The sequence below is a fragment of the Strix uralensis genome, chromosome 11, assembly GCF_047716275.1.
Source record: "Strix uralensis isolate ZFMK-TIS-50842 chromosome 11, bStrUra1, whole genome shotgun sequence".
Classification (NCBI taxonomy): Eukaryota; Metazoa; Chordata; class Aves; order Strigiformes; family Strigidae; genus Strix; species Strix uralensis.
Window position 1 is genome coordinate 19767539 of NC_133982.1, and position 26136 is coordinate 19793674.

The 26136-nt window shown below is 42.2% G+C and overlaps 1 protein-coding gene across 5 annotated transcripts in view; it reads left to right on the top strand.

Moving 5' to 3' along the window:
• Positions 1-26136, top strand: part of CEMIP (cell migration inducing hyaluronidase 1) — a 114365-nt gene extending 88229 nt beyond the window's left edge. For 4 of the 5 annotated variants that reach the window (XM_074880216.1, XM_074880213.1, XM_074880215.1 and 1 more), the window contains exons 14-29: positions 113-318; positions 3590-3659; positions 4521-4649; positions 5383-5468; positions 8268-8399; positions 10380-10415; positions 10507-10662; positions 12189-12369; positions 14094-14309; positions 15223-15434; positions 15909-16094; positions 16800-17004; positions 17825-17911; positions 18232-18389; positions 21424-21524; positions 22447-26136. In XM_074880216.1, the coding sequence (XP_074736317.1) occupies positions 113-318; positions 3590-3659; positions 4521-4649; positions 5383-5468; positions 8268-8399; positions 10380-10415; positions 10507-10662; positions 12189-12369; positions 14094-14309; positions 15223-15434; positions 15909-16094; positions 16800-17004; positions 17825-17911; positions 18232-18389; positions 21424-21524; positions 22447-22574 (2289 nt within the window). In that variant the 3' untranslated portion in view covers positions 22575-26136. The remainder of the gene's footprint in view (positions 1-112; positions 319-3589; positions 3660-4520; positions 4650-5382; positions 5469-8267; positions 8400-10379; positions 10416-10506; positions 10663-12188; positions 12370-14093; positions 14310-15222; positions 15435-15908; positions 16095-16799; positions 17005-17824; positions 17912-18231; positions 18390-21423; positions 21525-22446) is intronic. The other variant, XM_074880217.1, reaches the window with a different exon arrangement.

Consider the following 26136-nt stretch of genomic DNA (forward strand, 5'->3'; position numbering starts at 1 on the left):
CTGAGTTCAAGAGGGTACTCAGGTTCCTATGTGCCATTGCTTAAAATTTCTTCTTATTATGCCGTGGCTGAAGCATGAAATCTGAACACTGACCTTTGTTTTGTACTCACAGGTGAAGGATGTTGTGGGTTATGATGCACTGGGCCATTGCTTCTTTACGGAGGATGGACCAGAAGAGCGCAACACATTTGATCACTGCCTTGGACTGCTTGTTAAACCGAGCACTCTGCTCCCCTCTGACCGAGACAGCAGGATGTGCAAGCTGATCACAGAGGGTGCTTACCCAGGGTACATCCCTAAACCCAGGCAGGACTGTAGGTGAGTGGGAGCCTTCCTTTTCTTCTTTCTTTTCTTTGCAGGACTTAGCCATAAAAGATAGCATTACATGTATATGATTATGTAGTCATCTGTAGAGGTCTGGGCTGCATGCCCCAGAGGTTGAGAGCAGTCTCCTTGGGATCTTCATACTTGTGCTATTCAGATGCCTACACACCTAGGGTGTAATTTTCGTTTTTAGCATAAAGTCAGTTGAGATGGTTCCTACCTCAGATATTGAAAATCTCTCTTTCAAAGTACACAGTGATGCTTTGTACCTTATCGAGCCTTGATCCCAATGGTTCAGCAAAAAGTTGCTGAGTTCAGAATGGGCTGTGCTCTGACATTTGTGTTCATCTCAAATGGTAACTGATTTTGAAAATACTCCAATTAATTCAGAAGTCATTATTTGTGAAGAACAGATACTGTTTAATGATATGACATTGGTGTTATGCGTTCATTTGGCATGGTCTGCCCAAACAGTGGAATGAAACCAAAATGATATAATAAATGCAGTTTAGCATAGAGTTGGAACTTGCCAATAAAAGATCAAAGACTGTATACACCCATTGGATCTCTAATAAATAGTCTGTCTATACGTGAGCTCATGAAAATGTTTCCATGAGAACTCAAAACTTCTATTTGCCACAAGCACTGTATTAAACTTGAAAAATGCCAAATGCCTTTCATCTCCCTTTTTGCAAGATCCTTTCCTCTAAGTGTCATTGCAGATCTGCCAACTGAGGTTTAGATGAGGATTATAGAAGCATTTGCAATAAGAAGGGATTTTACAAGTTCTTTTTGCAGTTCTGTTGCTGTGTAGAAAAAATTCAGGTGAAGTATAAAAGAAATACAACTAGCTTGGCCACACAGTTAAGCATTAGAATTTTTTCTTAGAGGAATTAATGGCTTCTTCATTAGCAGTAATTTTTAAGCACTGGTTAGAGAAATGCCAGTCACAAATACTGTAGTTGTAGTTGACCCTGTCATAAGGCAGGATATGGACTCACTGAGCTCCTGAAGGCCATTCTAGCCCTTCTTTCCATGATTTTCCAGCTGGTTTTCTGCCCCAAAATCAAGATGCACAATCAAGGAATATGATTTCATTGCTAATTACTGGCGGTTCAGGGAACCTACTCATTTTGATGCATAGCAGGCAGCTAATTAACTTTCTTTTTCTTTCCCCATCTCCCTGACTCTTCTTGAGAGAGTTCTAAACTCTTAAAGTAAAACCTGTGTGTTTAGCAGCTGGGCAAGCAGATCCCCAGCTGTAGTTCAGGGAGCATAGCAAGTGGTCTGGAGCAGATCTGCGGACCCACATTGTTTTCAGAGTGTTTTCCATCAAGCTTGCCTTTAAGAGTTTAAAATTGATGGTGAATCATCTTGAGGACAAGACCCCTGTGCAACAGAATGGGAGGTCTTCCATGGTGAAGATTTGTCTTGAGACCACAGAGCGTTGGTGCTGTGTTGAAGAGTTGAAGATGCTGGGAGACAGGATCACTTCTGTCTGTAGTCCAGATTTTTCTCCAGGAATTTATTTTGCTGTAAATGGGGGGGGGGGGGGGGGCGAAATCTACACTAAAAAAAAGCTAAATTTCTGACCCAGAAAAAGTCAATGAGAAAGTCTCTGGAGCCAGACTTCCATCCTGAAAATGAGACAGTTAGAAGCTGATTGATGTCTAACAGCTAAAAATCTTCAGGGGATTTCTTTTATTTGGAAGTACTCTCAATCTGCTGAGACTGTATCAGTATCACCCATTCTGTCCTCAGAACAAACTGGGGTTTTGTCCAAAGAAACATATTTTTAGCTTTTTAGTTTGGCAAGGGAAAGAGATGAATTCATGCAATGCTCTTTTTCACATCTGTGTTTGTTTATAAATTACACTTAATGTCTCCATTCATAAAATAAGAGTTAATCAGCCATTGTGCTCATTTTCCACTGATAATTCATTTAATAGTCAGAGGGACATATTTTGTGTCATTTTGAAGACTGTTACATGAAAAAGCACTAGGAATGATAGGCGGACATCTAATGAAAAGGTCCTACGGTACTTTGATCTGCCACCTCGTCTTTTATAAAAGAATTCAAGGTCTGATCAGAAAAATAGCTTGCTTTTCACTGGGCTTATCCAGCCCGCAAGTGCACGAGTACACTAACTCTACCCCTGGGGCAGCGGCCAAGCACCCAGCACAGGGACAAGGGATAAGCACAGGCTGCAGCTCTGTCATCTTGGAAGAGGCAGGCAGGCAGGCACTGCCAGAAATTAAGACAATAGGATTGTGCCAAATGACACAGTAACCTGCCCAATCCACATGGCTCTGAGGAATGGGATTGGGCTGAAAGATAGGTCACGGTGGAAACATAATGTCCTTGCCCTTGCCTACACAACAGGAGGTAGTCTGTACATCATCTCAAATTGTTTCTTTCTAGGCCAATCCCATGCCCAAAATAGAAAAATTTTGCTATGTTTTCGTGATAAAGTCGCACAAACAGAACTTCATCTTAGGCCAGCAAAACCAGTTGGCCTAAAGCCCCTGTGAAGTCCTTCATACCAAGATTATAATAGATACATTCTAATATGCAGGAGGGCAAGTCTCACCCAGCAAATGTAGGGAGCCAGTCTGCTGGATGTTTTCCTCCCAAAGTTCATAGGCCTGTTGATTAATGAATGCTGTATGTCACAGGATGGACAGTGATGGATTATCTCTCCTCCTTGATGGGAATCTTTCAATTAAGAGTCTTTTATGTGCATTAGACAAATGGAGTCCTTTTGTCCCAAAAGAAATGCATAGGAAGGTGGGAGCAAATAAAGTTAATGAATCACAGCAGCTCTTGGAAACGGCAGGTACCAGGGTACACTTGGAAAGCCCTTAAGAGGCAATTTATTTGGTCCCTTGATTAAACAAGTCTCTAATGAATCTGAGGGCTTATTTGGGGGCAAAGTTCTTTTCTGTGACTTGTGCAACAACATATTTACCTTATCATAAAACATGATTGACATCTGACAGCTTCATAGCAGGCTTGGAATTGCAGTCAAAATTCCTCATTTAATACTCAGGGTTTTAAAAGATAAGGCCATGCTCTCTGTCAAAGCGCAGAGGACACGTGTGGTATGAGAAGAGAAAGAAATAAAAACATTCCCTTTGCCCCCTAGGCAAGACCCCTTATCTGAGGAGTTATCAGCCCTGCCTGTACTGGGGAGAGTTGATCGGTGACTCTAGTGTGTGCTCAAAGTGTCATTTTCATGTTATTCTTTGTTTTCCTGACCTGCAGTGCCGTATCCACCTTCTGGATAGCCAACCCACACAACAACCTTATAAACTGTGCAGCTGCGGGATCTGAAGTGAGTGCAGAATTTTCTTACTTGGTAACAACTCAGACCAGTTACAGCCCTGCAAGGCTGAGGCACTTGCTGGAGTAAAACCTGCTTCTGTTACACAGGCATTTTTGAAACTGCTCGATCAAGACATATATTAATGTGGCTAGTGCCACCAATAAAAACCAATGCTTTTCCTTTTGCTCCACACTTTTTGTCACTTGCTGTTTCTAGAGCTGGATGGCTTTAACAAAAATTCCCAGCCTTTGCACAGTGTGCAGCCTGAATAAATTAAATAAATGTGACTGTGGAGTCCCAGTGAAGTCTTTGGCAATGATTTTGTTGATTGCAGTACAGTAATGGCGCTCTGAAATTTCAATCAGCACTAACACTAATTCCACAGGAATTCTTGGTCACATCAGGAGCCTTTATTTTCCCAAGACAAATAAACAAGCAAACCAAGCCTTAAACAAAGAGATGCTTTTTTTTCCAAAGCTTCCAAATCTGAGTACCTAGATTCAGGCTCCTAGGTACATTTTTAGGCAACTAAATAAAAATGATCTGATTTTAGTATCTGTGCATGCAGTGATAGGAGGACATCAGTGTGTGTGTGCGTGTGTGTTATGGATTTCGAAAGTCTCACTTACAGCTTCAATATAGATGTCAAAGCTTAACTTAAGGCACCTTGAAGATGCAGGAGTGTGAATGTGAATGTATGTGTGTGTTAAACTCTTTGCTGCATATAGTTATACGGGTCAGTGCTGCTAGCTGTGATATGTCCTGAAATCTTCTGGCTTACATCTTGTGCCTTTACTGATAAATCCTTGGGCTAATGTAGACCAGCAAAGGTGTTCAAGCAAAGTCTCAGGTGTCCATTCTCTTTCTCAGGAAACGGGCTTTTGGTTTGTTCTGCACCACGTGCCAACGGGGCCCTCAGCAGGCATGTATTCCCCCGGCTACTCGGAGCACATGCCGATGGGGAAATTCTCCAACAACCGCGCGCATTCCAACTACCGGGTGAGTCTGCACGCAATGGGAACGCTGCCCTCGAAAAAAACACCATCTTCTCGCTCCAGCTCTTTGGATCTGCAAGCTATTAATGCCTGTGCTTTCTGTCTCACTAAAAGTTACTGCAAGCTTGTTTGTGTCTGCAGATAAAGCAGCTTGCGTGCTGGCGTGGGAGCTCTCAGAGTCAGCCAGCACCCACTTCGCTTGGCTCTTGGGCATTCAGGGAGGTTCTTCCCTCTGCTCAGGCTGCTTCTCTGCTTCTGCACTCCTAAAATAGTGCCTCCAGGAGCATCTACTGGCTGCTTGTCTAATTATAGACCTTAACTGCCAATGTTAGCAATTAACTGAACAGCTTCTACAGGGATAAATACAGGCCACTGTGTCTAATCGCCTTCTCTTTACTTATTTACCCTTAGCATGCCGTGTTGTGAGGCTGTGTGTTACTGAGTGCTTCAGACTACAGCAGGGTGTTTGTGTGTATGGGGATACATGCATTTACAAGAGAGGTACAGTTTCTGGAAATGTGCAGCACTTTTGGGAGGTATATGTAATATAGACTATATATGTAATAAAGACTATCCATAGTCTTGGCAGCTCTCAGTTTCACGTGCTACTAACAGCAGCAGTTATTAGGATCGTGCGAATGACTTTGGCTTAGAACAATTGGAGGTAAAGCCTGGACATGGAAAGAACTGTAGAATATATAAATATACAGTAATATTGTATTTCTTTTTTCTTTTAGGCTGGAATGATCATTGATAACGGCGTTAAAACCACTCCAGCCTCTGCCAAGGACAAAAGACCTATCCTGACACTGATTTCTGGGAGGTAAAGTATTTTTGCACAGTTTGATTTGGAAAAGACTTCTCTATAGCACTGATGGAAAGCTATGAAATTTCCCCCAAGGAAGCTGACAAGAATGATTGCAATGCCTTTGGGGTGGCACTTACTGAGGAAAGATCTTCACTTAGATTTACCACTTTCTAACTTCATCTTCTCCATTCCCCTTCCTAAGGGACCCCCAGCACCCACACCCTTCTGGTTTTGTCCTTGCTCTTTAGCTCTGAGCTGAGCTGGCATGGATGTTACATCTGCTCTAGGGTGTTCCATTCTTTTTTTTTTTTTTTTGATAAGCAAGAAAATTAAATGCTGTCTGGTCAACAGCCCCGCTGGGCAGAACTTGCTGCAAGAGTTTCCCAGGAATAAGGAATTGAACTATTTCTTGGGAATGCTGTTGATTTTCTTCATTCATTTAGAACCTGCTTGAACAGGGAGTGGTTACTTGATGGAACTCACACTTTGATTTCAAATTTCTGTCTAGTTCTAAATCTGACACTCAATAATAATTACAATTAAATACACAGAGCAACCCTTCATCCCTGCTCCAGTGCGCAACCTCTGTGTGGCATAATGGAGTCATTTAGAAATACTGGAAACCTCTCTATAGAGCATATCATATTGGCAGACCTACCATGGTCTGGTGGCTTATGAGGATCCCCCTCTTTCCCCAGAGCTGACCCCAGCAAGGAGGCTGATGTAAGCAGAGGGCTTCTTGTGGGCAAACTATAATAGCGTAAGGACTGCACTTGCACCCTTTTGACTCATTAGAGGTTGAATCTAGCTCTTAACTTAGTTACCAACCTCAGGGAGAGAAAAGCACTTAAACATTCTCAAGTTTCATAGTTTTCTTTCCTGACAGACAAATTGCCTCCAGTTGCACCGAACCTGTATTTCCCCATGACTGGGTTTCTCAACAGAAGAGACCATGTAGGGAAGAGAAACCTGCTGAAAACCTCTGCTCAGCAGAGGAGAATGGCAATTTTTTCCTTTTTTTCCTTTTCATCTCTGGGGTGTGGGTTACCCAGATTGTTGTAGTCACGCACTGGGCAAGCATTGCAGGGGTGGGATCTGTACTTCTCCCCAGGGAAACCCAGCCAGCAGCTCACACATCAGTTATCCTGTGATCCACATCACCCCAGTGCCCTGCCTAGCAGGTGATGCTAGAAGATGTTCAAAAGTGAACATTATTTACACTATTTTCATGCTCAATTAACTGAAAATATTAATTTAATGATAAAAGTAACTGCTAAAAAACCAATTTATTAATAGCGGCCTGCTCTGCAAGTACCTCCAAATTCTTTTGGGAGCCTGATGTTGCTTTTGCATATAGCTGAACACATGCCTTGGGAAACTGCCTGCTGCCACAGGCACAGTAAGTGATTACAAAAGGCAATTTGTCCCTTCCCATACAAGGGCAGGAATGACCCCTGGAAGCCAAGCAATTCATAATGCAGTCATGTTTATGCTCGGGGATTACCCACCAGCACAGGCTGCAGCTCAGATTATTTATACCGTTTTCCACTTTTCATGTGTCAGGACTGAAAGAATGAATAAATTATTATAGCTGGACTGGCTGGGGCAAACTTTGAGGCTGTACAGTTACAGATTTGGAGAGATCATTCTGCATTCAGTTACAGCATTAAATATCTGAGTCAAATTCTGAACCCTGTAGTATTCCTCCAGTTATACATGGATGTGAATGAAACTGGAATCCATCTCAAAATATCTGTATTTAACAATGTCTGGGGAATTCGCAAGGGCTGATACTAAATCTCTTTCTGAAAGCAAATTCACAGTGATGAAGCTGCCAAAGCAATATTCATTTACTGGAACCCTATCAGCCTGATGCTCAGTTTTAGATTGATATGATGGCTTATTAAGCAAAGCAAAGTGCTATTGAATATCTGTTAGCGATTTGACAGCTTGGCCTCGCTACTCATTGGTGAGGCATGAATTTTAATCTCTGGCCATCCGTTGCTGGCACGGAGTTGGATACTCATCTGTCAGGTTTTCCAAGCTGCGTAATATGGTGGAAGATGCTCTTTCAGTAGCAAAAGGGAGAGCTGTGCCTCAGAACAGGGTACATGACAGCCAAGCTCAGCATCGCCATAGCAAGCCAGATCCTTGCTCAGATCCTGTGGTCTACACAGTGGCTGACAGGCAGCAGCTGAGGGCACACATTGCTGCACTTTCCACTTGTGTCTGCTTTTTTCCTACATCAGGCCAATATTTCATCATACTTGAGAACTTCAGAGTTGTTAAATCTTGTACGTGTGTCCTCAGTAATGTATAGTGGGAATAGTGAAGGACATACTTTCAGCCTCTCTCCAAGATGTTTTAATTCCTTTCCACAGCAAGGAAAATTTGGCAGTGGTACTCATTGCCACAGTATAGCCAAGGTTAGGAGATAAGAATGCTCAGAAGGGAAAACAAAAGGATATTTATCTAAATAACAGGAATATGCTAAAGGATAACAGTAAGGGATTAAAAAATATCTCAGACTTTTGGGAGCAATAATAAACTTTCCATGCTTTCAGCAATATGTCAGCAATACAATAACGGAAAGGTGAAAAGAAACTTGGAGTGGGTCTTTACAACTGCCTCTTCTGGACCGTCCTTCCCTTGGCGGTTGGGTCTGGCCATCGCTGCTTGACTAGACACGCTACTTGGATGGACTGTTGTCCCAAAGCTGATCCTGAGTTAGCAGGAACCAGATGCTTAGCAGGGCCGTGCACCGAGCAAGGCTACCTTCCCTTGCCAACCTTTCTTCTCTCCTTCTGGTTACAGATACAGCCCACACAAAGATGCTGATCCTTTGAAGCCCAGGGAACCTGCAATAATTGAGCACTTTATTGCCTACAAGAATCAGGATCATGGGGCCTGGCTGCGGGGTGGAGATGTGTGGCTGAACAACTGCCAGTGAGTTTTGCCTTATTTCAACTCTCGGAGTTCAGCCTGGTGTTTATGGCGAGCATAGCTGTGGTTCAGACTATTTATATCACTTTGCACCTTTCGTATGGCCAAGATTGAAATAAAGATGAAACCTTAAGTAAGCACAGGCATTATTTTACATGAACAAAACCTGCTTTGTCTGAACTGAAGACCCCTCAGATTGTTCCTCTGTGTGATGCTGACCAGCATTCAAAAATGGTCACATACACACACAGAGACACAGAGATGCAAATAACTAAAAATAAAACCTAATTTTTTACACAAAAAAACAAGGTATTTTGAAAAGAAAGCAGCAAAATCCACCACCTTTCCTGGCTAAGCCTGGTCACAGATCAGTTTTATGTGGTTCACTGTTATGCTGAATAAGCGAGTACTGATTGAGCAGACATAAGACTATGCATCGCAGCAGCAAGGGAGAGCGACTGGGCAAGTGCATGTTGTGCTCTTTGAAGGCTGTTTCCAGCACTGGTCAGAACAGATATTTGTTTTGCACTTGAAAACAGATGATCTTCTACAGTTACTTTTGCTGAGCCAGGCTCTTGATATCAGCCTCAATGAAAAAAGAGGAGAAAAAGGAAAAGGTTACTTTATGAGGCATATTGTGATAACCCTAGTAGGAGTAGCTGTCACACGTTATTTGGTGTCCAGCTCCTGGACAGAGCTGCCTTACCTTCGAGTGACCCAAACCTCTTAAAGCAACCAGTCATATAAGCTGGCTCTGGTGACCGGTCAGGTTGGCGAGAATGAGACTATAGCAGAACAGTCAGAAACATAATACTGAGTAACACAGTTTGTGCTTCTTATGAATTTATGAACCAGAAGTATCTAGCCCACCTCATGGCCAGCAAGTATTATCTTCACAGATCACGCTCACGTCATTGAGACATTTACATTGCTTATGGAGCAAATGCAGCATATGGAGGTTGCTACAAAACCAAGTACTTTATCAGTTTCCAGCAGCAAATCTAGGAGTGTATGTGAATTCGAGGAAGCAGCCATCAAACTGTAATTGTCTTTATAGCCACAGTAATTTCCATTTCTATTGCTACAAAAATACTTACGTATTACATTAACAAAACAAATGTTAATGTGGCATGCAGCGTATAAACTATGGTGTGCGTTTATGGAGCTGGAGAAAGCAAAGGAGAGGCGATAGAGTGTCAAGGGCTGCCACCTACAGACAGAAACAGGACAAAGCTGGGCTTTACTCTGCTGCCGGATCTCCACTGGTGTTTTTGCTGACATCCGTGACAGATGTGTTAAGAGTGATACCATCAAGACTTGCTCATATTATCATATTAATTGTATCCTTCCTATAAGCAGAAGTCATGAACCGACAGTTGTGATTTATCTCATCTAAAAGCTTTGAAATTTCAGCAAAATGGAAAGACATTTTAATCTTTTTTTCTTTTTTTTTTTTTTTAATAAGAAAGATCTGATCTCTATCTCCCTGTTGATGAAAGACAAGACAAGCTTCTCTGTTTTTATAACATTTCCTCTTGTAAAGTTATTTCATGGAAGCAGTATGTGATACATGAACACAGAGGTGTGCATAAGGCAAAGCACTATTGAATAATAAAAGCTAGTTGGCATGAGAGATAAGCATGATCTTTTTACCTAACAGTGAAAAGAGCACGGTCATTAGAAACAGGGAAAAATCTTTATCAGACAGGTAAACTATGCCCAGTACACACCAGCTTAACCTCAGCTTGGAGCAATCAGGTGATGTCTGCTGCTTCATATCATCTGCATATAATGCAACCTGTGCCAAAAAGATCCTCCAAAACTAGTCAGGGAACAAACCTGGAAAAGCCTGAGTTCCCCATGAGCACTGTTCATCAATTGAGCCCTGCTGTCCTCCACCTCATTGGTTTGGTTGTTTTAGTTTGACGTGATAGCACAAAGCAAAACCAAACCTCCTCTGAAGTATCTCTCTTCTCTTTGCAGGTTTGCTGACAACGGCATTGGCCTCACTTTGGCAAGGTAAGTGTGGTGCAGGTTGTGCTGCAGCCTGGGGCACAGCTGGTGGGCATGGGTGTGAGCAGCCCCTTCACCTCCTGCCCTTCCCTCATAGTGGCGGGACTTTCCCTCATGATGACGGCTCAAAGCAAGAAATCAAGAACAGCCTGTTTGTTGGCGAGAGTGGAAACCTGGGCACAGAAATGATGGACAACGAGATCTGGGGACCTGGAGGTCTGGATCACAGAGGAAGGACCCTGCCCATCGGCCCGTAAGTTCAGCTCACCACATCAAAGCACTCACTGTTCCCACTCTCAGTGCAAACTCCAGCCCAGTGTGGTTTCTTCAGCACTGTTCAGTTTAATAACCATTACACAGAAAGGATTTGGTTTCATGTCTCCTGATCCCAAAGTCCTCTTTGTGCAGCTGCTGCTGGCAGGTACATACTTGCAGGCTGCCAAGACAGCATCAAACTCCTCTTTCCTTCCCCCTCCCTTTTGCAAAGAGAGCTGAGAAGACAGCAAGAGGCCTGTGTACTAGCTGGGCACTTCTGTATATGTGGTCAGCAGTGGTTGAGCAATGTGGCAGTCTCCGTCCAGGTCAGCTGCCAGGAAAGCTCATAGGAGCCCTTCCCTGGGCTTGAACTGGCCTAGATGTGGTCATAGATGTCACCAGGGCTGCTGTTACTATTGCTGCTGTGCTACAGGAATTTGATGCCTTTGTTAAATAGTTTTGAAATAGCCAGTGAACTTTGTGTGTGGCCTTTTCCTAGACCTTAGTTGCAAGTGTAATAATGTTTTGTTGTTATTCTTAAAAATGTAGTTATCCTAACAGTAGCCCTACAGTGAACAAACAGCTCAGCTGATTTTTTTCTGCCAGATTATATGCCTCAACTTTGCTTGTCAGAAGTGATACAGGAGGCTTATTATTAACTACAGTAATAACAAAACCCCAATCTGCGATGACTCTCCCTCTAATATCCTTTACGTATAGATATGTGGGCATATCTCATCTTGGTGTTGTGTGCAGAAACTCAGAGGGACAGAACAAATGCACAGGAGCAGGCAAGTCTTATCTAAGGGAAACCATTCAAAGAGGGAAAAGATCAAATTTATTTATCATAAGTGAAATTTGAAATATCTTATTTTAGCCTCTTAAGGACTTTAACCATCTTGTTCACTTAATCAGTGTGAAAAATGGTGCCTTCTTTACCTTGCAGATGATATCAGAAAAGGCTGTTAATAAAGGTTCATTAGTCTGCCCCTTCACCTCTTTTCAACCCTATAGATTGCAAGACCTTTCCTTGTTTTCAAATCCATTTTTTATTGCATTTGAGTTGCACTGTTTCTCTCCAAGTGCCTTTGAAAGATGTGGTGGGACTTCTTTTAGCCCTGCCGTTACTCAGTCCAAGGAGTCTGCACGGCTTGATGAGTTTCAGGTTTCACTGCTGCAGAACTCATTTCTGATGGCAAACACGGATTTATTCATTTTTATGTCAATGCTTTGGCATCGCTGTAAGTTCCTTCCCTGGAGGAGCACAGACCAAATAAAGATGATCTGTTCAGACACGAGAGAACTTAAGCTGAACTTGCAAGGATATGAGGACTTCACAGACCTAAAAAGGAGGGAAATCCCTTCTCTTCCAAAACATGAACTCAGGAGTCATCCTAAGGGCTGTGAAAACTGCAAGCAGCTGAGAAACAAGTGCTGTGGGACTGTACATGTCTAGAATACATTCTCATCCTCATGCTAATGTGTTGTGACCAAGTCTCTCTGTCTCCTCCAAATGTGTTTTAGGGATTTTCCCATTCGAGGGATTCAGTTCTATGATGGACCGATCAACGTCCAGAACTGCACCTTCCGCAAATTCGCTGCCCTGGACGGCCGGCACACAAGTGCCCTGGCCTTCCGGCTCAATAACGCCTGGCAGAGCTGCCCCAACAACAACGTCACCGACATTCATTTTGAAGACGTCCCTGTGAGTTATTCTTCTCCAAAAGGCCTTTTCCAGTTGGCTTGGAAATGGGGTTGTGGGCAAAAGGGTGTAGCAGCCTTTAGGAGAAAACATGAGATCTTCAGGAGGTTGCCCATTGTTTTTGCCAGAGGTTTAACAAAGAGGATGGCAGCTAAGAAAGAGAAAATTGGATGGGTGGAATAACAAGAAAATTCAATTCTCTGACAGGTTTGCAGCAAACCAGAAGCAGGCATCAGTTTCAGAAAAAAATATAGTGACATTCAAGTGAAAATAATTTCCATTTCTGTATATCTCAGAAACTTAAATACAGAGAAGAATCTGCCACTTTATTTTCAACAGCAGTATAATACTAAAGCAACAACAGAAGGAAATCTGTTGTGGAAGGTCTAACTCACCTAGAAGCAGAAAATACTGATTTTGGGAAACAGCCAGTGAAACTGAGCCGATGCAGGGTAATTCTGCAGCCCTGCACACCAGGGTAATTCCATGGACTCCAGTTCTACAGACATAAATGAGAGCAGGACCCAGCCAAAAAGGGTCTGCCAGACTTTGAATTACACTATGAACTTCTGGCTGCTGGTCTGAACCCGTCCTGGGGTCTGTGCTTTTGAGTTATTTTTGTATTTGTTTGCACAAATATGTGCTAACTGCTTTGCTGAGGTTCACCTCTAGCAGCTGTTAAATCCAACTGCCAAACATTACAAACAAATAAATAAATAAAGTGGTTGGGACTGAAATTATTTGGGTTGCTCAACTTTAAAAAATTAGCAGACTTGCTTGCATATCAGGAAAAGTGCTGACTAGCGATCCTTGTGCCAAATGGGATGAGAAAGGCAAAATTCCCCTAAAAGTGTTGGTCAGTCACTCTCTCACCAGGGAGGTTGGTGACATGACATTTATTCATGCTGGATAAAAGTATCGGTCAGAAGTTGCCTGAGTGGTCATTTCCCAGAGAAGGTCACTGATTATTCCCAGCATCAGTGTGACTTTACATGTCTTTGGAACCTTAAAAATATATCAGCAGACAATGAGTGAAGTGGCTCTAGCGAAATCACCCCATCTCCAGAACCGTCCTCTAGAATTTTGAAACAAACCTCACAGCTGAGGCTGAAATTCGGGATGCTTTAGCCCTTCTCCCATGGTCAGCAGGGAAATCTGTGTCTGCTCTGTCTGACCAGTCAAACACACCTTTTAGGTGTGTGACCTAGCTCTACACTGACTTCAGGCTTACTGAAGAGGCAGTGTGCAGGCAAAGAAGAGATGATCCTAAGATGCCTGTACCAAATGGCACTGATGTTCCTGCCAACTAACAAGAGCAGCTTAGCTGAAAATTATTTTGGTGCTTCCATCTTTGGATGGTCAGTTTCAGAAGCTCGTAGTTTTATTACCACATAAGTGCTATCTCAGAGGACCTGCAACCCCAGACTTCCTCTGGAGTCATGGTGCCTCAGAGCTGTTGAATAACAAGCCTACAATGTCTCAAGTTGAGCAGCCAAAATCTGTGGCCATTTAAAGAATGGTGATGTTAGTGAGTACAGAGATTTCTCCATGCACAAGTTGACCCACAAACCCAACACTATTTCTTGTCCAAGCTACTCTCTAATGCCAAATAAAGTCAGGAAATGGGTCCTCTGAGCCACTCTAGTGACCATAGCCATCCTTTGCTCTGTACTGTAAGGGCTTAATTCCTTTCCGGAGATGTAAATGTGTTTCGTTGTTTTGTTTAGATTACCTCAAGGGTCTTCTTTGGAGAACCTGGCCCCTGGTTCAATGATCTGGATATGGATGGTGATAAAACATCAGTTTTTCATGATGTGGATGGTTCTGTGTCAGAATATCCAGGTTCATACCTGATAAAAGAAGATAACTGGTTAATCAAGCACCCTGACTGCATTGACGTGCCTGACTGGAGAGGTTCCATCTGCAGCGGACACTTCGCACAGGTAAAGCTGCTTACCTTGCAGTATCGTTATCGCTTTATTTTATTTTAAATTTCCTGGCTTAACCTTTAGAAATGGACTTTCTTCAGGGTGCTCAGGGTTTATTTATCTGCATGTCTGCACAGGTGGTTTCAAACATGAGGATACTGTGGTACATTTTCAGATACTTTGGTCTTGACTGCTAACAGCTCTAACAACTTCTTCCTGAAGTCCCCTAAGAGCTCCATGAGCATTAACAGATTAATATTCATAAATCTATGGGCTGTCAGCTAGTTATTTTTCCTTGATTTATGGAGGGAAGTGTTGCCCACAGTGTTATGGGAAATGTGCTGAGCAGTCGAAATCAAACTTCAGCTCTCATGATCTTTCATCCTGTTGTGTAACCACTAAACCATTCTTCCTACCACACGAGCTCCGAATGCTGCTGCCTTGAGAGAGTCCTCACTTTCCTCTGATGAGTAGTGCCTGGTTTTGTCTTGGGTGTTGCAACTGTTGATTTTTTAAATGTATAGTGCCACTAAAGCCAATTTCTAACCGCTGAGCTGGTTTTCATGCTTCTGAAATCCAGACAGAAGTGTCCTTGTTCAGTAGAAGTCAGATGTCTGAGATAGATACTGTCCCACTGCTGAGGGTTGCCACTAACACTGTGAAATACTTCAGCCCTGCTACAGGCCTGTTTGAAGCCTTGACTGACACATACTCTTGAACTCAGTGGATGAGGAAATGATCCTTCTTTTTTTTTTTGAAAACAGTTTACTGGGTTGAAAAGAAAGCCTAAGAAATTGAATATAAGTGTACTGCATACAGGTCACTGCTGAAGTCACAGGCCTTGCACCAGTTCACGTCTATTGAATAGCTCCACCTTTAATGTTTTACTGCCATTCATTAAACCCTTGGTGATCTTTTTTTCATCTAGATATACATCCAAGCCTACAAGCCAGCCAACCTGCAAATGAAAATAATAAAAAATGACTATCACAATCACCCACTCTACTTGGAAGGGGCTTTGAGCAAAAGCACGCATTACCAGCAGTATCAGCCAGTTATAACTCTGAGGAAAGGCTACACCATCCACTGGGACAAGACAGCCCCTGAAGAGCTGGCCATATGGCTCATCAACTTCAACAAGTGAGTGATCAACCGAATTCCAACATTCCAGCCCAATAATGTAACTGAACATTTTTAATGAGTGAGTTCATCACCTCATGAGCTCTTCCAGAATGAACATGCTTGTTCCAGGAAGTCCACTGAGTTCACCATCTTTCCATTTGACATCTCAGATTCCTGTTTCCTCCCCCAGGAAGCCCTGCAAGATAACAGGGTTCATTTTTAGAAGCCTAGAGTTAATTCATTCCTGGTGCATGGAAGTCACAGGTGTAGAAGTCAGGAGCAGATCTGACCCACATTGCTTAACTAACCCATGGTTGTTATGTCTAATTTACGTTGCATTGATTCATCCCAAACCATTATAATTTTAACTGGCCAGGAAAAAATTAAGTTACATTTCAGAGTGAATTATTTAGTTTGGCTTCTAGCATGCCCAGGAAAATAATAGTCATGTGTTGACTTGTTATAATGTGGGTCTTTCTTTGCTATTTTTAGGAATGACTGGATCCAAGTAGGGTTTTGCTATCCTAAAGGGACAACATTTTCCATTCTCTCAGACATCCACAATCGTCTCTTGAAGAAAACGTACAAAACTGGAACTTTCTATAGAACCTCTCAAATGGAGAAATTGGAGCACAGATATCCTAGCAAAGGATACTACTACTGGGATGAGGACACTGGGTAAGGAAGCAGATCTTGCCTATTTGGACACAGCTTTGAGAAAGCTGCTGGAATCGTGAGCAGTTTGGCTAATGCTGTTAGCGGGGATCACAACAAAACCAGAAAGTCTTTCTGGGAATGTGACCAGCGTTTAATTTTCCTGGGACTCCCACAGCTGCCAGTCATTCATAGCCTCTGCTGCACTGCCAATTACTCTGGGAAATGCTTTGCCAAGTGAATACAAATTAGAAAAAAAAGACAAAAGCAAAGTTCAGACCATGAAACTGAACTGGAGACACACCCAACCCTTTTTGTTTTGAACAGCGACTATTTATAAATACCATGAGAGTGATGCACAGGAACAAAGAGTGTAAAACCTGTTATTTTCTTTTAAAGAATTAAAATAATGGGAAAGAAAGACCTAATAAAAAAAAGCACGTATTTTTACATAAATGTATGATTATAAAATAGAGTTTAGAGGGAGTTCAGGTGTCATCTAATTTCTGTGTCTTAAGTTCCCTGACCTCTGCAAACCATTTTTGAGATGTGAGTCCCCTTTTATTTGCATGTGGCATGTTGAGCACTATAAAATGCAGGCATCGGCACTGAGGGTTTGCAATGCACATTATTGCAAAGCATTAGGAAGGAGTCCACCAAAACTGAAAGTTAGTAATTTTTTGCACAGAAGTCTCAAGGATGCTGTTCGCTTTTCTCTCCTGCCTGCAGGCTGCTGTTTCTGAAACTCAAAGCTCAAAATGAGAAGGAGAAATTTGCTTTCTGCTCTGTCAAGGGCTGTGAACGAATAAGGATCAAAGCTGTGATTCCAAAGACGGCTGGCGTCAGCGACTGTGAAGCCATGGCCTATCCCAAGTACATTGAGACACCAATAGTAGAAGTGCCAATGCCTAAGAAGCTCTCTAGCGCACAACTGGTAAAGTAGTTGATTTCTTATCACAGAATTATTGCTGTTGTGAATCTGTAGTTCTGCCACATATTGTGCCCACAGACATAGAAAAACTTTGTACCAGGTTCAGTATATCCTGTGCCTACTTTTCTGAAATGGTTCAGACATGTGAAATAATATGAAATGGATTCTTGCACATACAGAGAGCAGAGGTCGTCGAAGGACAGAGCCACCCAAGACTTTGGTTGAAGTTGGATACTTAGTCTTTTGGGGCTCTGTTGTGATGTGTTGTGCTTAAAAGCAGAGGGTGAAAAGTGATGAGCTGGAACAGGTCAGTCCAGGGAATATGATTCTGGAGGGCAGCAAGGTTCCTTGCCTGGCCTCCAGCTCCTCCGGGCTATGAGAACAGCAGTGTCAGAGCGGGCACTGCATAGCTGAGTGTCTCATTCATATAATGCACAACACTGTCTCCTATATCCAGTCCAGTCTGGTTCTGGGGGAGGGAGAGGGATATATATGATTTTTTGTTTTTTTCATTCGTCACCTTTGAAGCAGGAATGCACAGCAAAGCCTCACAGAATTATGTGTCAGCTCTGCAAAGTGAGAATCACTTACATTCTGCCATTTGGTGAAACAATTTAAATGCTGACAGGATGAGCAGAGGGGCTCCCATTGTGCCCAGTCTCATTAGCAATGCAATTTGGCAAGTCAGTGCTTATTATGTAGCTTTCCTGTTGATTGAATTTCAAGGTTTAAAATGCTTTCTGAAAATGCAGTGTTCAGGTAATGGACATCCTCACTAGAAAAACTCTTTTCTCTCCTTTATTTGTTTGTTTTTTGTAAACAGAAGACTAAGGACCACCTACTAGAAGTGAAAATAGAAACTTATAAGAAACAATACTTCCACCTAAAGGACGACTTTGCATACATTGAGGTGAGCAGGTCCTCTCAGTGAACTTTATGGAATGAAATTCTAAGACACTTGCTTCATTTTTATGGAAGTCTTGCTTACAAAGTTATCATGGATAGTTAGATTCAGGTCACTTCTGCTTTGTATTTTGAAAAAAAAAAAAAAAAAGACTGTAACTTCCCCTTACTAGTGAAAATGCAGGATAACTTGACCTCAGAGATCTGGACTTCTGCCCTTTGATATAAAGACCAGCCCCATGACTCAAGATTATCAGTGCTTGTTACAGGTGGTTGTTTGCAATTGTGTTACTGTGATAGATCAAGAATATTTTTCCCCCTGCACAGGTTGACGGTGTCAGGTTTTTCCTCACTGATGAGGGTATCCAACTGGTTGTGATCGATGGACATTATGGAAAAGTTGTTGATCGAGTAACATTCAAAAACTCAATTCTGCAAGGAATCCCAGCACAGATAGAAAATTATGTCAACAACATCAAAGATCAGTGAGTAAATAATCTAATGTACAAGAATGCTGTACCACACTCATCTTTTTTGCTGTTTTTTGTCACCCAACACGAGCCAGACTGACCAGGCTATCAATGTGCTTTTGTACCTGCCAACTCCAATAGAATCCAAATGTGAGCAGGACATGCAGGCAGCAGCAGGATGCAGACTCTGTGATTTAGGAACTGATTGAGCCCCAGATAAACTGCAGACCTACATTTGATTAATAAACTGCAGATCTCCATTTATGTTGTGCGTTACAGACAAACTGCAGACTTAAATTCACAAAGCACTTATCGGTACAGATGTGCACAGTTTACATTTTTCTATTGCCTGCATACTCTCTCAAATCACAGAAAATTCCACTAATAAAATACATTCCTCTTTGCACATGGTCCCTGCCCAGACCTAAGGGCTGGATGCTGTTATTTTTTAAGTATGGGCAGCCAGAAATGCAGAGTTTTGCAAGTGGGTGGTAAGTAGCCAACACATACTGCTGCATCCTGGAGGACAGCGGCTTCATCTGCAGGAATGAGAATGGGAACAACATCAGAAACCTTTTAACCAAAGGGGCTGTTCTCATATTAGTTTGTGGAGTGCTATTGGGAAATGACTATATTTCTTTGTTATTAAATCTGTTTTGATTTGAAATATGATATGTAACATTTAATACAAATATGACTGCTTTGTTGATGACTCATCTGAAATAGCTGTGCGCAGATCGACAGGATATCGTTCTGGCATTTAGTCTAGAGACTTGGGGGAAGTTTCAGCAGAGTGCCATGCAGGTAGATACAGATGCGTTTCTACTGTCTTAAGTAATTCTGAAGGTTGCAAAACCCACACTGAGTAGTTATTGCAGAGAAGCATGGTAGTTGCTCACTTTTCTTTCATAAAATAAATAAGAGGACTTTTTAGAAAGCCTGTCATCCTCCTTTACAAAAAATCCAATCTCAATCCTGGCCAAATCCAGCTTCTGGATTCTTTCTTACTTTAGGAGATTGAATTGTAATTAGACTTGAGGTGTACTTAAGTCTTTCTGAGCCTCATTGTCTTCTCTGGATTAGTGTTGGAACAAGATTAGGATTATGGTTAGGATTAGGACTGGAAATCAACCCAACGTGGTTGGCACCTCTCAAGTCTCACTCAACTGTGTTTTTGATTGAACCCCCAAATTATTGTCCTTCTGTCACCAAAAGCTTTCCCATCCCAACCCCTGCAGGCCTTTCCAATTTGATCAGACACAGACTTCAGGTATAGCCATGAAACATCTTCTATCCGTTCGCTGGATGAAAGTGTTGTTCAGATTCAGATGCAGACACCGTGCGGATGTTGGGACTATACATCCAGCAGCTTCTGGTCACCCCTTCCCACTGCGATGCAGAGCACGGACAGTGCAGAGAGATGGAGGGGAAGGGACCCCACCAGCCTTGCCAGCCTCTCATGAAGAGACAGCTAAAACAACTTTTAGGTTTATGGATCTGGGGATGCGAGAAGAGGAGATTCTAGCAAGGAAAAGCCCCTTTCTTCATTAAAAAAACTCTGTGGGCCAAATTCCTTTTTTTAAATAAAACAATTTTTCTGATGAGTTTCCCAGATATGAGAAAACAAAACATCTGGTGAATTTACCTCAAACTTCCATAGCAGGAAAGGCTTAATGGAAAGTAGTGATTTTAGTGAACTGAAGGAAGAAAAAAGAGGTGATTCAGCATTTGCAAAGTAGTCAAAACCAGCCTGCCAGCTCAATCTGCTCTTGTAAGCACTGGAGCATTTTAACACCTCAGGTTTATTCTAGGAAAAGTCCTGATGACTCTTAACTCTTTTGCTTCTGCTGTTTCTCTGCCACCACCCGTTGCTACTTTCCCCTGAACAGTTCCAGTTCCAGCTGAGGTGTTAAGATGTAACTGCTGCACTCAGTAGTTCAGGGCTTGAGCTCTGCAGGAACTGTTGCCTAATTAATTTTAGTGACTCATGTCCACTGTGATGCCAGTAAGCAGACCCAGCAAGGCTCTCATTCAGCAAGACTGCAACTGCTGTTTGAGTTAGGGAAATTTCATTCATGGAAACCCTGCGAGGTGGAATGAAATAATTCCATCTAAGCATCCGCTGAATTGCTGTCGTGCAGCTTTAATCACAAAGATGACAAAGGTGAACGAAGATAACATCCCAGCCCCACTGAACTTAATAGCAAAACTTCCACTGAACTCACTGGAGTGTAGCTCTTCCTCAATAGGCTTTGAGACAACCATTGGAGGTGTTTGTGCATCTTGGAAGAAGTAATGAGCTTAACTTCACTGAGTGTCCTGTGCTTCTCCCCAGAAAAGTCTCACTACATGATTATCTCTTCACATTTAATTTGAGTTTTTATTCTACTTATCTAGAATTAAGCCTAGGCAGTTATCAAGTTTTACCCAAGCAATTAGAGATTTGCATTAGTTTAACGCACTCACCTCATGTCTTTTGTTTATCGCTTGGTGATAAACAGACCCCAAGAATTTTGAGGTGAAGTGCAGTACACAGTACAGTAATAGTAATAGTAGTAGCAATAATAGTAATAATAATAATAATAAACAATAACTTCTTAAGCAAAAGCACACTGAAAATGAAGGAGAAGTGCCAGACTGGCAAAAGTCTCAAAGAAGTGAATTTCTTCAGATTTAATCTGCTAATGATGAAAGAACAAGAAATTGCTTGAGACTTGCTAGGAGCATCCCAGGGAGAGCATGTTCCTTTCTGAGCAAAGCGGGATGGAACTGCTGGTTGGAAACATTTAAATCATCCTAGAAAACAGTGTTTACCAAAAAAAAAAAAAAAGTGAATTCTGTCTGCTTTCTAATGGATTTTGCATGATTGGAAAAGTGAATATATGACTAAACTGTTGGAAAGCAGTGACAAAAACCATTAAAGCAGAAACCACTATAGGTTGTGGGTGTCTTTGAGTCACACAGGCAGGAGTTACCAGTGCTCAAGACAGGCAAGTGAGGAATGTGTGCTGACTCTTCATCTGTTTCTAAATGGCTTTGTTTCCTTCAGCTCCATAGTGCTGGTGACATCTAAAGGAAGATTCATTTCAAGAGGACCATGGACTAAAGTACTGGAAAAACTTGGAGCAGAAGACGGTTTTAGGTTAAAAGGTAACCACATTTTAAAAATGCAATTCTAAACCCCTTTCATCTATTCCTCTCCCATGGTTCCAGTAAAGGGACCTTTCTTCTGCTTCTAAACTTTGCATTGCTTGTTTCTATCAGCATGTGCTCAAACATCCTGGGACCAGTCATTTATTTACTCAGTAAGGCTGTATCCACTGCAGCTTTGGATAACAGCTCTCAGTTTATGGAAAAAGTGCTCTGGCAGTTGTTCTTAGAAGTAAAGAATTCAAGGGGTTTGATTTTCCAGATTCATTTTAAATAAAAAGGCATTTTAACAGTAGGAATATTGGACTTTTTTCCCACTAAATGCCCCAAACCCATTTTTCACTTGTCTGAACTTATTTTTAGCTGGTTTTCTCTTGAAACAAAATTCATACTTGATGGCACAAAGTATATCAATTTCAAAGCATCACATATTGCACTAGAATATCACTCTATTGTGCGCATTGCTCTGATCAGGTCTAACTGCAAGCTTTTGGCACGCTTTCCTCGTGTGTGTGTGTGTGTGTGTGTGTGTGATACTCGCTAACGTAGATCTTGTCTGTTGTCCTCTCATCATCCCCCCACAGCAGGAATGGGTTCCAAGCAGGAAAGGGTTTTGAGTATAACCACCGTGTAGATAATGATAGCTTCAACAGATAGCTCAAGCTGCCTGCTAGGAAGGGTTTTTCCTTCTCTCTTTCTCTTCTGCTATGTATCACACATTGTTAATTAATGGAAGCGTACAACGTGCAAATAAAATTTTAATTAAACTTCATTAGGAAAGTATTTCTTTAATACCTGTAGAATGGGCAAAGGTTGTGTGCACTTGTGCACCTGCATTCATCCAGCCATTGGGTGTAGCCACACATACACGTGGTTTTCTGGTGCAGCCCTGACACACTCCTATATTTGCTCCAATTTGCAGAAAAAATGGCTTTTGTCGGCTTCAAAGGCAGCTTCCACCCTGTCTGGGTGAAGCTGGTCACTAATGAGGACTCAGCTAAAATCTATCAAGCACTGCCGATTCCTGTGGTGAAGAAAATGAAATTATGAGGACACACTGCTTCGCCTTCTGGCTGCCAGCACAGCCCCCGTGGGACAGACTACTGACTGCTCACCGCGGACACCTTGCCAGACAGCTCCAGAGGTGTAGCATTTTGTTGTTGTTGTTGTTGTTCAAAAAGAAATCTTACTGTAAGTAGCTAGAGTGGCCACATGTGACAGAAAAGCCTTCCTCTGTGATCAGCGTATGTTCTGTGATCACCAGCTCCTCGCCGGTTGACTTGCTCGCTGAAGCCATGTTGACTCTCGTGTTACTAAGCAAGGTTTGACCTGTTTTACAAGGTGCTGGGTTTGTCAGCACCCCTGTGACAGACTAACCTATGTGCTGCCTCTCGAAGGGGGAGTTCTAGGTCTGAAGGCCACCAAGGATTATTGCATTTACCAGCCTCTAGGTTGTCCAAACACTTTTTATTTCCATAGTGTAACTAGCTGCATTGGAATGCCAATTCAAAGGCTGGTTGAAAATCTAAGATAGAAAGAGTATATTTGAATGATTAAGTAGATGCTGGGAAACATAACTGGACAGTAAGAATTTATCCTAAAGATTCTGTGACATTTGATCAAGCTCTTTGGGATCTGTGTTGTACATGCTAACCCACGGCACATAGTTGGGGAAGCGATGAGAGAAAGGTAAAACATGCCAGTGGAGACTGATGAAACCACATATTTCTGCTTTCTCAGAAAACTGCGTTTCTCCTATGGATCAAGGGTTTTTAATAGTGGTTGCTCAGATAGGAAGTTTTCCTTCAACAAACAGATGTAGGCTAGAAGGAAAGCAATGCCAATTAGCACATATATTTTCTCAGCATTTCCTGTACACTCGCTCCATATAATAATGTTCAGGATAAGTCTGGAGGGTTTATGGTAGCCAGTCAAAGCTATCCCATTCAAAGCTTCCAGTTTTTAACTGGGAATACTGGGATTTACCTTATTCAGCCTCAAATAGGGTGAGCAGCCTGCACCTTTCCAAGGAGGTCAGAGGGAATGGGATCAGACTGCTCTGCTGTGTGCTGCTTTCTGATCCTGTCCTCAGGCTTAAGAGCATGAGTGTCTTCGTCCTCCTGGAAGAGTTACATGAGATCTGAATGAGAGGTGACAGATGTCTTACCAGGTAGCTGAAGAATTAGAGTGGGAATCCCCATATACTAGTTGGATGTCCTGTACTTCCTTTCCCCCTTCTTCAGAGCAATGTCTGGGTAATGAAGGCAGATTAATGTGAATCAGGACTCCTACAGGGACATCTTTTGAAACTGGGAAATTAAACATTATCTTGTAAAACATTGTAAGCACTTCTAGTGTTCAGTGATATTTCTGTCTGTTGCTCAGAAATGCCATGGAGGTGTCTCTGGAGGCTGTGGCTGTTCTAAGAAATCTAAGTGGAGCCAGGGGTAAAAGACAGGATGACAAGCTTTTCAAAGCTCGTAGAATGTCAATTTTGTGAATAGTATCCGGGTTTGTTTCCCCACTTCGTCTCTGCCTGTCCCCATTGCTACAGAAATTACTCTAGTTGCTGATGGTTACTTTGTTTTGCTATGTTTTAATTAAAGCCCATGTAATTAAGTTGCTTTTTTTCAACAGTACCCCAAATGCTGTTTTGCAGCTAGAATGAAAGAGCAAGGATTTGTGTGTCATTCCAAAGGCTGGGCAGGTGTTGCACTCTATAAGCCTGGTTTAGATCGATTGCTCTAAAAATCAAAGCAACCATGAGCAAATTTAGATAGTACTGTAGGTTACATTCCCCTCAAGCCTCTCCTGGGTTTTGAAACTGGAAATGTTCTTTTCAGTCTTATTATATAGTTGTTTTGAACTCACTGAATGTCATGTATATTGTATTTTAAGAAAAGAAAAAAAAAAAAAGAGCCAAGCTTTCCTTCCCTTGCTTCTCAACAAGAGGCTGTTAATGGATGCTCTTTAGGCATTTGTGCCATTTCCCGAATGAGTGGGCGACAGTTGTAAAAGGCAAGTAAGGTGAGTTGTTTTTTACCCCAATGCCTGATGGTAGTTTGGGGATTTCACAAACTATTTCTTGAAAAAGTCAGTCTCACTTGTGGTTCCACCATGATTATCTAAACATCATTTATCTGATGTTCTCCAATAGCCAAAACAGAGCCAGATCCCTGAAGTCAAGCAAATAGACTAAAAAAAAGTCCCTTGAGTATGTTAGTCTGGGTCACCTAAGCCTCTGCACTGCCCTGAGGCAATTCAGTTGATACCATTGCATGGGCGTTAGTGGAATACACCTGCTTCCAAGAGATGGACCAAACCAGGAGCATTTCTTTCATGAGCACTTAGCAAACAGTGGGCAGGAAAGCCGGGCTCAGGATGTACCTGGTTTGGGATTTGGCTGTGTATGAGCCCTGGGGCAGGGATTGCACTGGGCCACCAGCGATTCCCCTTCTCCTGTGCTCTGTAAGTGTGAAAACGCCCGGGAGGATCATGCTAGGTGGGTCTAGCCCTAGACTAGTTTGTTCAGCTTTTCCAAGCACGCTGCCTTTGTGCTAAAGTGTAGCTTCTGATTTTACTATTTTGGGAATTCTCAGGGTGAAATCGTAAGACTTGGCTTTAGGAAAAAATTTTTTCTTCTTTCCTAAAAAATCTCATCTTACTAAGAGAAGAAAACTTTTAAGTAGCTCGTTCTATCATGCAAAGCTTGTCACATGGGCCCTGTTTTGGAGCTAGAGTGGGTCTCACCCTGTGAATAGGAGTACGGGGTCACTGCAGTCCATCAGCCTGAGGGATAACAGAGCATCGTAGCAGTGTAACGGGGCAGCCACACCTGTGAAATGCAAAGAGCTCCTATTGACCTTTACGGGATGAAGTCAGTGTGTTGCTCTGGAGACAGAACGAAGCCTAATACCATCACCAGTCAGCAATAGTTTTGTGCCATATGATTACTTCTTAATCTTTGACTGTTTTAGAAACTACACGTGCACATTTTGACCAGTGAATTACCTGACTGCTTGTTCTTTGTACACCCTGTACAGTCCCTGCACAAGCTGCAGTTACCCTCTTTGTAAGGTTTTATTACTGCAAATGTTTCCATGTTTGCCTACACAATTGCCATTGGTAGAGTGAGGGTTTTTTGATTGCATTTTGTTTGTTTGTCTATTTGTTTGTTTGGATGTTTGGGGTTTTTGCCTCTGTTCGAATGCTTGTTTTACCTGTCCCCGAAACAGCTGGTCCTTTTTCGGAGTTAGATGTTTGTACATTTTCTTATAGACTTTCCAATGAAAAAAGATATATTTTCTATTAATTTATTACAATGGCACTAAGACAACTAAATTGCAGGCATATGAAGCATTTTTACTGGAGTTTAGCATTGTCCAGGTTGTTAAGAAGGTTGGCAATATGTTTTTTCTGATAATCTGCTTTGCACTTGAAAGCTCTCTGTGTCCGCAGACCGTGGTAATGCATTGACTGTCCGGTTTATGATGACAAGAGCTCTTGGGACGTTGGTTCCTACAGATTGTGGCTTACAACTGAAATAACATGTAGTTGTTTGGAGTACACAATGTTTATCAAAATAAATATTCAATGCAAATTTCTTATTTTA